At 34.6% G+C, this 9,376-nt stretch overlaps 3 protein-coding genes across 6 annotated transcripts; 1 reads left to right on the top strand and 2 right to left on the bottom strand.

The window, feature by feature from the left end:
- Nucleotides 1-1,924: 1,924 nt before the first annotated feature.
- Nucleotides 1,925-3,507, bottom strand: LOC129574254 (PSME3-interacting protein). The gene is made up of 4 exons (XM_055456034.1): nt 3,006-3,507; nt 2,816-2,914; nt 2,593-2,753; nt 1,925-2,529 (listed from the first exon to the last, which is right to left on the bottom strand). The coding sequence occupies exons 1-4, from the start codon at nt 3,100-3,102 to the stop codon at nt 2,119-2,121; spliced, it is 768 nt and encodes a 255-aa protein (XP_055312009.1). The 5' UTR covers nt 3,103-3,507; the 3' UTR covers nt 1,925-2,118.
- A 34-nt stretch (nt 3,508-3,541) lies between these two features.
- Nucleotides 3,542-7,258, top strand: LOC129574250 (tubulin-specific chaperone E). Of its 4 annotated transcripts, none has more exons than XM_055456029.1 (7): nt 3,542-3,895; nt 4,249-4,532; nt 5,185-5,285; nt 5,516-5,704; nt 5,807-5,983; nt 6,053-6,756; nt 6,837-7,258. In XM_055456029.1, the coding sequence occupies exons 2-7, from the start codon at nt 4,407-4,409 to the stop codon at nt 7,142-7,144; spliced, it is 1,605 nt and encodes a 534-aa protein (XP_055312004.1). In that variant the 5' UTR covers nt 3,542-3,895; nt 4,249-4,406; the 3' UTR covers nt 7,145-7,258. The 4 variants fall into 4 exon arrangements, with proteins under 4 accessions (XP_055312004.1, XP_055312003.1, XP_055312001.1 ...); XM_055456028.1 differs by having other exon boundaries at nt 3,556-3,809; XM_055456026.1 differs by having other exon boundaries at nt 3,558-3,809; nt 3,950-4,532.
- On the bottom strand, nt 7,165-9,348 carry LOC129574251 (damage-control phosphatase ARMT1-like). The gene is made up of 6 exons (XM_055456030.1): nt 9,100-9,348; nt 8,868-8,976; nt 8,680-8,776; nt 8,460-8,586; nt 8,179-8,353; nt 7,165-8,119 (listed from the first exon to the last, which is right to left on the bottom strand). The coding sequence occupies exons 1-6, from the start codon at nt 9,177-9,179 to the stop codon at nt 7,367-7,369; spliced, it is 1,341 nt and encodes a 446-aa protein (XP_055312005.1). The 5' UTR covers nt 9,180-9,348; the 3' UTR covers nt 7,165-7,366.
- Between the last annotated feature and the right edge of the window lie 28 nt (nt 9,349-9,376).

The following is a 9,376-nucleotide window of genomic DNA, read 5'->3' as shown; positions in this document are numbered from 1 at the left end:
GCCTTACGAAATGCTGAGATGCTCAGCAATCTTAAAACACATGTTTGCTAGAAACCCTCTACGTGATACTTAACAGAAGATCTGACATAAACCGACTCTATTAATCGAATCAAAAAGAAGTAGGACACATCTCGGGTAAAAAGAATTTCCTGAATAAATTTTGTGAGTTTGGAATCATAATCTCGACTGCGATGTATTTTACCTAATACCCAAAAAGAATGATAAACAACAGTAAATGTAATTGAGTGTCAGAATTGATTGGTATTATGATTAGATCATTGTGCGTAGTAAGTGAAATTCATTATTTAGCTGAGTTGACATGATACAAAATTTCTTTAAACAAAATTCCTCCAGAACTGAATAAATACATTTAAATATAAATAGTTAACAACTTAATTTACGGGGGAGTCAATTTTCCATCATTCGGAAGAAGTCCAAGTCCATCATAATAAATATTACAAGCTAAAGTAATTCCAATTAAAATGTGCTTGTCCTTACCATTTGCATCGTGGATCACAACATTGACAGCATTGCTTGATTGAGCCATTGTTTTTGGTTTTCGGTGAAAAGTGATTGGATGTAACGTTGTTCAAGTTTTGAGTTTATTTTTTAGTATTTTTTATAGAAATTTGCTGAAAACATAAACACTTTTTTCAACCGGTTTTACGAGACTAATGTCATAAGTCTTAGCGTTCAATTACACATATGTATGTAAGCAAGTCTATATATATATATAATTCGGACGCAGTTTTAAAGGCATGGGTTCTGTGACCTTTTCAAGAAGCAAAATTTCCTCACAATTTGCACTATTTTATAAGTTTTTGTTTCGGAAGATTTGTAGATTATCCTGATTTAACGTTCCATCGTAGACGATATGATGCACAACAATTTTTCACTTATATTCATACTAAACAAAAATTCTTTAATCTATGCGAGCCACCAATAGCTCCAACGAAATATGTTTGAGTTTTTAATTTTTTTGATGAGTAAAATGGTAAATAAAACGGCGCAATTTAAGCACTTTCCAACGAGAACTGGAAAAATTATCTAAATAAAAATATTGAATATTATGGAGACCGATCAAGATAAGTTTTCTTGAAAATAAAACCAGCACCAAAAAGTCAAAATGGCGATTTTTAAAGATTAGGCTAAACAACTGAACTACACAACTCAATCGATAAAAATTTCCCGCTCATACAATAGATTCAATTGTGAATTTCATTACACACAAAAATATATCAATATCGTAAAATGTATACTGGTAAAATCAGTAAAATTGCCGTCGATTTTTTGCTCCGTGAAAATTTTTATCCTGTATCAATCGCCTAGCGTTTTACGTTCACTTCACTTCTATGCGTTGTATGTGTTCTTGATAGATTTTAAAGCAGAAAAAAACTCAGAGCGGCATTTAACGTTTGACAGCTGATATTTTTTTTACTAAAGGCGCCAAATATAGCAAACATTTTTTTACCGCAGATGCCACTACTTGATGGTGTTTTGGTATTTATTTTATATTTGTTTTATGGACTATGATTTCGCAAAACTACTGAAAAATGTTGATATTTTGATGAATTCTTAATTGGAATTGTTCGCTTATCTACTTGAGTTAAAATAAATATATAAAAATAGAAATAAAATAATAAATTAAATTTATTCAAATTGGCGTTTCTAGCCGTTTGATTCTATTACGCAAATCGCTCGCTCATTTCCCTTCCATTACACAGATGGCGCGTGTATAGTTATGAAGAAATTTATATGGAATAGTATCATTGGAAATCGGAGATATTGCCGATGACGAAAAAACAAATTTTCATTCCACTTTGCAATTTTTTCCATTCATAGTCAATTTTCACCCTCCCCTTCTATGGGGAGTCCATCACAAGCGGATTCAGAATTAATGTCCAATGATTTAAATACATACCAATTTTTTTAGAATTTCGAAATAATTATTTATTTTCATTTCATTCAATAAACATGTGCCACCCCGCCAAGTACTGGCTGAATAAAGTAGAGGTTTGTTGTTAATACAGAGAGCATACAGGAGCTGTTTACGGAACACGACAATTTATTTATGGTTGAAATTATTTAACATTTGACTAAATCCTAATCCAATGATAGCTAGTCATCACAACCATTGTCGTTCCTCTTCATCTTTCGTCCGACCCAATCAAAGTCGCTGAAATCGTAGTCGTCGTCCGTATCTGTGCTTTTTTCTGAATCACTTGAATCCTTGTACTTTCCGATTCCCGGTAAAATTCCGATGCATTTCAATGCACCTTTATCATGAACACTAAGATCTAGGCTATTGCTTGAGGTGTTTCCATGTTCATCAGATTTACCATTTGTCTCGGCCGTTGAGCTGATGGAATTTTCCATTTTGCTAACTTTTGCGGGCACATTCCCTTCTTTAGACTTGTCATTGGTGTTATCAGTAGCAACACGTTTCCGGACTGCACCAGCTAAAATCGATTTTTGTGACGGCCTTGCGGGTGTTTTAATCGATTTTGACTTTGCAGCTGTCGAAATTTTCTGTAAAAATTCAACGTAAATCGTTAAAAATCTTCGCCATTCATAATAAGTGTTTCCATGTACCTGCTCGATGAATTGGTCTTGTAATGATGCAACACGCTGACGGAATTCGGACAGTTCGTTTTTCTCATGAATTTGCTGTTGTTTCTCAGCTTCTAGCTTCGCTTTATCAACTATATCCAAAAAATTGATTTCATCGTCATCCAAGCCCCGAATCAAATTTTCTAAAATAAATTCATTCTCTTGTCATACATTTGCATTTTCAGTTTGTCAATGCTATTCTTACTGAGTTTGTGTGTTTCTTCATATTCCAAGTCTTTCTTATCCTTTTGCTCCTTGAGTCTTTCGTACAGTGAGCGATGATCATAAGACTCTTCAGGGCGTTCTGTATTTTATTAATTTGAAAATTCATTGAAAATTGTTTACCAAAATTAAACAAGAGTTACATTCACTTATCCAACCTAAGTTCTATTTACCTAATGGTTCATCTGGTTGTCGAACTTTTTCCCATTCTTCTTGTCGTTTTTTGCGAGCTTCTGCGAGCTCGGTCTCTGTAACAAATCCCGAACTCATTTGATACTCATGAATCCAAATGAATTTGACGTAAATATTTTGATCTTCTTGTTTTTGCTTGTGATTTTTTTTTCAATGTAGCAGACACCTTAAATGTTGATATTTCTTTTCTTCTTCGAGAGAAATGTCACTATCAATATTGAAATGTCAAAGTTTTGTCACGTTTGCTTCACTGTAGGAAAAGAAATACCTAGCACAGTTAATAGTTATTTATTTTGAGCACACACAACAATTATTTAGTTGCTGTTTAACAGCGTGAAATAATAATATTCGACAATTTATTGACCAAAACTTCTATCGTTCGCGTGTTTTGTAATCCGTTTAATTCCAGGCGAAATGAGAACGTTCATGCATTCAATGCATGTGTTGGTGTGTATTTATGTTTCCGTGAGCTATTCTAGTTTACTATTGAATGGAAACCACGCAGTAAGACTGTTGGTAAATACCCATGTACGAATTGGTACGACGTAGCCATAACCAAAAAATTCATTTGTATTGGTTTTGGTCGAGACAAGCGATGACAAAGTTCATATTTTTGTGAATCCAAATGTAACAAGTTACACTTAGGACGCACGACAACAAAAAAGCGAGACAGAATCGTCGTCGCTAACAAACAAATTGGTGTGCTTTACATGTGTATGCTCTGTGTGTGGTTTTCTTCTTCTCTTTATCCTAGTGCAGAAGTGATTCCATCCAAGTTTGTGTGGGTAATGTATTCAACGAACAAGATCACAATTTCAGTGTTCGATGTGCATCAGGATTCGAAGTTCGAAAACATTTCAAGTAAACACATGTGAGCTTACACCACATTATTCATTTGCTCTCTTTCTCCTCTATCCATCCAAAGAATCGAAGCAAAGTGGACGCAAGAGAAATAAAGGATTACTTGCTTTGCGATTTGACAAGTAAAAAAATTCAACGCGCAAAACACCAAAACACGTCTGCCCTTCGTTCATTCAATCCTATTCGTTTTTTTTTATTTTGCCGTGGGAGCTTGATTTTTTACATCGAGTTCCAATTTTGGAATGTGAAAATACTTTGTGATTCTGCAGACATTTGTTTCGAGATCGACATTTGAAACTCGGATTTTAATCAAATAAATCAGTAAAACGGAAAAACAAAATTGATCGATGTCACTAATTTTAGAAAACAACAAATCACATCGAAATTCTGGAAATCTAGTGTGCTGAATATTTTTTACATCGTCCATCGATTGATCAAAGTTGAAGCCACAATTCTCAACCGTGAGACGGAAGAAACAATTCCGCAGAGATTAAATACAACAATCATAGGATTCTTTGAGCATGGTAGGCCGTTGTTCTCATTGCTGTAACCTCATGAGTAACCGAGTCGACATAAGTGATTTGGAAGTTGGAGCACGCATCCGATATGGCGACAATGACCTGGCCACCATCAAATACATAGGAGAGGTAAGATAGATTGGCACATTTTATACATTGTGGTTTCAATACTCAAAAGAGTAAAAGTTGCCAAGAATAAGGCCCTAATCCATATGCAAATCTAGAGACAATTGAATAAATTTCTGGGTCAAAAAAAAAACTACTTTGACAAAAAAAAAACTACTCGGAATACATTTACACTATTGTATAAAGAAATACCAGAAATATTAGAAATCCACACAAATGGAAGTATTTGGAACAGGGCCTCAAAACTAAATTCGTTTGATCCAAAGTATTCCATACAATATCCAACAAAAAAGATCCAAGGGTTCACTAAAATAAAGCAAAATTTTGAATGGAATGACTAGGCATGAATATGTCGAATATTTTCAAATTTATATTGATATTTCTTTGGAAAGGGTATAGAATCAAAATGGGCATGTTCCAGGAATTTTGAAAAGATTCCTATCAAAATTCATCAAGCTCATATGATATCCCTATTCGATGTTGGTCAAATTCCCACTAATCAAGTGTAAATTCGTTTTGCGATGACCCAAAAATGAACCCATTTTCATATGCAATTCTGCAGTAAATAAACGTTTGATGTGATTTCGATATTATACATTTGTTGTTGCTGTTGACAGTGATTATATCGGCGTTTCCCTTTTCTTTGGAAATGTAGGTCGACGGTCACACAGGCTTATATATTGGTGTTGAATGGGATAATCCGGAGCGTGGAAAGCATAACGGGACTGTTGATGGCGTTAAGTACTTCGAAACTAGGTAAATCTCTGCACTCCATTCGTATGACCTGTCTGTGGATGCGTTTTGGTCCATATGAAATAGACAAACGCAATCTTTATGTTTGCGCATGTGTTCGTTTGCATTAGTATACAAACAATTTATATACTAGTCGAGTAGACTGCATTACATACATATTGTGTGTGAATCACAACTCATCCTTGCGTCTTGTGACGTATGTTTTTTTCCTACTGTCTAATTGAATCCATTAGTTATCCAACATCTGGGTCAATGATACGACCTGGAAAAATTGCTGAATTTGAAAATATGCGTACAGCTATCGAATGCCGATATATGTTCGATGCGATTTTGGATAACGAATTGCTGAAAGCCACCCAACGACAAATCAAAGCATCTCTTTTCGAATTTGTTAGCGACAATCGAACACAAGACAAAGAAAGGTAATTAGATAATTGTTTCAACGTTGAACAGAAACCTTTCCTATGTAAATTTGTTCTCATTAATGAATATATGGACTGTTTTTCTCATATTTCTTCCATCAGTCACCGCAAGGAATTGACAACAGTTTCGCTTCCAAATTCGAATATCAATAGTGCAGGTGATTTATCAACATTTGCTAATTTGCTTGTACTCGATTTGACTGCATCTCTCATACCAACATGGAATGTACTAGCTGATATTGTGAAGCAATTGCCAAAACTAGAGCATTTAGATCTAACGTAAGTATGAAATTTTTACGGAAACTCTCTTGAGCATTGAACCTATTGATCAATTGTGTTCTTATAAAGGCGAAATCGTTTGCGGCTACCAACAGAGGAAGAAATTTTTGAACTTGAAAAGTACTTTCGCCATTTGAAGAATATAAATTTGCGGCGGTGTAACTTGCGACAATGGTCAAATGTAATGCATATCGCTCGATTGTGGCCGGATATCGAACAAATTTCAATTGCAGAGAACTCAATCAGTTTTTTGCAACCACCAGACACAACAAAAATCTTTCGCAATCTGAAATTTCTCGATATAAAAGGAAATCCGTTGAATTATTTCAGTGAAGTCCTTAAACTAGGCAACATCAAAACACTGCAAACGCTTTATTGCATTGCTACGCATATTGAGACGATCCAGCTACCAGAATGTGATTGGAATGAATATTTGGACATTTTCCCAAGCCTTGAAGAGTTGAACCTAAACGATAACCACTTGATCAATCAAGCAATGATATTTAACGAATTAGATAAACTCAAAGCTCTTTCGAATCTATCAATTACCATAAGCGATAATATTGGTTATGAGGAAACGTTCACCTGTGCAATCGGTCACATCGCCAATCTCACGGTTTTGAATAAGAAACAAATAAATGGAACGGAACGACGAGGCGCCGAATATGATATTTGGAAGCGATACAGCGTCGATTGGGTTAAGAGTAAGGAAAACAATGAATTACGCACGAACTTACTGAGACGATGCCGAGTTTATTCAAAACTAATCGAAAGTAAGTACCAAAAAACAGTTTAATTCCAATTTCACTACTGAATAATAACTAAATGATAATTTATGGTTCATCTTTTTCAGAGTATGGGCAACCAGACGATATCGTTTCCACCGTACCAAAAGTCTCTAAATTTGTCACACTAAAATTAATTAATGGCAATACACACCAAGCAACAATAAAACGAATCTCACGAAATATAACTGTTTTGACGCTCCAACAGTTAGTTGCAAAATTATTGGGTGACCAAAAGTCCAATCTTAAGGGAACCGCAGTTTTGAAATACGTTGACAATGAGAATAATATTGTTGTCGATATGGATAGTCTCAATAAAACGCTCGATTATTATTCGATTCAGGACGGAAACAGTGTGATTGCCGAATGGAAATAAAACAAACGAAACGCAACAAATGGCTATATTCCGACACTTGTATTTTTGTGATGTATTTAAATTCTTCAATAAAATATTCGAAACGTTCAGTTAATTTAAAATTGTTCAAATCTATTTGAATAGCGTTTTCTTTTGTCTCTCAAACGAACGTGTAATTCAAATTGCGTCTTTATTTGTATCCATCAAATTAAATGAAGCAAAAACAAAAAAATTGCATAGTACTTAAATCTTAGGTGCAAAATGCATAACTCCATATTTGCCCGTTTCCATCCACATTGGATCCAATTTAGATAGTTCATCTGCTATTCCATTGGGTAACTCGCAAATTAAATCAGCTTTAACGGTTCGCAAGGTGCATAGATTCGTTGGACGAAAAACACCGAGTACATCAACAAAATGGGAATCAAATGGCCAATTTGTGTCTGCCAAAAGTTTACGATAGTTGAGGTCACCCTTAAATATCAATAAATGGCTGGTTGCAAGGCTTGCATATAATTTTGGTGCAATGGATTGCATCGCTTGAAATTCATATGGACTCGTCCAAAAGTAATCGGTCGGTTGTAATTGAATTCGACCTGCGTCCACGTATTGTTGCAATCGTTCTCCAAATGATCTCACTACATTTGTATCACTTTCAGTCAATTTCCGAATGGTCCAATTGAAGTCACGGTACACGACATCACTAATGAACCACGGTATGGCTTTACAGTGAAACCGAATTTTATTTGCAAAATCATATCGAAGAATGAAATCGGCAATCAAAAAGTCAGTGAACACTTCGTATCCAGCATTATCCATAATAATATCAATACTACAGGATTTTCCACCAGATTTCAAGCAATCCCAAATATCTTGCGATTGATCATGTAGTATGCACGATTCAAACGAACCAAGCTCTTCAAATGGGTTTCCTGCCTGTTTGACTTCGCGACCATTAGAAATAGATAAATCGCATCGATTACCCCACAAGTTGATCTAAAAAATATAAATGTTACATATTTTCATAGAAGCAATTATAAATTGAGCCGACTCACTCGTAGCAATATTTTGAAAAAGCTTTCAAGCTCAAGTATTGTTGATTCTTCGGCTTTGGCATGCTTGTTATAAAACTCGGTTATATGCTGAAGTACTTGACTGATAGCATCCAACGATGTAATGAACGCAGCATCTTTTTGTTTTCGAAAACAGTCGTAGGTTTTTAACAAGGGGCTGCAAATGCAAAAAAACCATTCAAATCAAATTGTGATTGATTTTTTTCGATTTGTTCGAAAAATATAAATGAAAACGGTTTATGAAAGTGATATATGAAACGCACCTTTTTTCGAAAATCGATTTCAAACGACGATATAGATAACATTCAGCGTAGAGCCATTTAACGGAAAAATATGTATTGTTTTCACCTAGCTGCTCAATAAATGCATTCCATACATCCTTGTCAAACTCTAATAAAAATAGTACAAAAGTATTGTGCAATATAATCGCAGTCAATCGCTCTCACTTGTTACATTGTTTTTTATTCTTCTAATTAAAATTACCTTCTCCATCTAATGGCGTTATTTCTTTGTTGGTTTGTAGTTCGTATTTCAGTTGTGAAATATTACCAACAACTTCTTTGGTATCATCCTTGATCCCCTATGAATGTAAGATTTGTGATAACGATCTTCATTTCATTTTTAAATTTCTTTTTTTCATTCTCTGTTCTGAGTTTTACTTAGTCATTTACCTCTCCATTGAAAATATCAGCTATTTCATCCTTATCGCGAATTGTTTGGTCAATCACTTTTGTCAGAATAATAGGTAGCCTCTCCTGAATGGTATAATATGCAAAACTCCTATAGATAAGATTGAAATGAGACTAATTAGAGCATTGATTTATTAAAACACATGGTTATGTCAAAAATCAATTTTCAAACGGTAAATATTAAAATGCATTCAATTTTCATTGGCAAACTGACCTTTTGTATTTCGCAGATAAAGGAGCATTTGGAGGGGTTGTTTCGTCAATTATATCGTACTTTTCATCAAGTTCACTCATTTTTCTTTCTGTTACAAATCTCACTTAATTTATAAGAACACAGCGCAAGCAAATCGAGCGAGTGTGAATGATTTGTGTGAGTGCTAATCGAAAGCAAATCGCGAGACAAGATAGCAAGAAGAACCGCGTTGATTATGTATGTTGGCGATTTGACTAATACTTATCGAGCTCAAGTTAGGTGGATCTATTTAAAAGCG

Source organism: Sitodiplosis mosellana, unplaced genomic scaffold, assembly GCF_009176505.1.
Source record: "Sitodiplosis mosellana isolate CC-2019 unplaced genomic scaffold, AAFC_SMos_1.0 Smas_scaffold_6150, whole genome shotgun sequence".
In the NCBI taxonomy this organism is placed as follows: Eukaryota; Metazoa; Arthropoda; class Insecta; order Diptera; family Cecidomyiidae; genus Sitodiplosis; species Sitodiplosis mosellana.
This window is presented reverse-complemented; position numbering and strand designations above follow the sequence as displayed.

Coding starts and splice junctions, on each gene's coding strand:
- LOC129574251 (XM_055456030.1), bottom strand. CDS start 9,179: ATGAGTGAACTTGATGAAAAGTACGATATAATTGACGAAACAACCCCT. Junction 8,777..8,867: donor CTGATATTTTCAATGGAGAG/GTAAATGACTAA, acceptor TTACATTCATAG/GGGATCAAGGATGATACCAA. Junction 8,354..8,459: donor AAATCGATTTTCGAAAAAAG/GTGCGTTTCATA, acceptor TTGCATTTGCAG/CCCCTTGTTAAAAACCTACG.
- LOC129574250 (XM_055456029.1), top strand. CDS start 4,407: ATGGTAGGCCGTTGTTCTCATTGCTGTAACCTCATGAGTAACCGAGTC. Junction 4,533..5,184: donor CCATCAAATACATAGGAGAG/GTAAGATAGATT, acceptor TTGGAAATGTAG/GTCGACGGTCACACAGGCTT. Junction 5,984..6,052: donor CTAGAGCATTTAGATCTAAC/GTAAGTATGAAA, acceptor GTTCTTATAAAG/GCGAAATCGTTTGCGGCTAC.
- LOC129574254 (XM_055456034.1), bottom strand. CDS start 3,102: ATGAGTTCGGGATTTGTTACAGAGACCGAGCTCGCAGAAGCTCGCAAA. Junction 2,915..3,005: donor ACAACCAGATGAACCATTAG/GTAAATAGAACT, acceptor AATAAAATACAG/AACGCCCTGAAGAGTCTTAT. Junction 2,754..2,815: donor TGAAGAAACACACAAACTCA/GTAAGAATAGCA, acceptor AATTTATTTTAG/AAAATTTGATTCGGGGCTTG.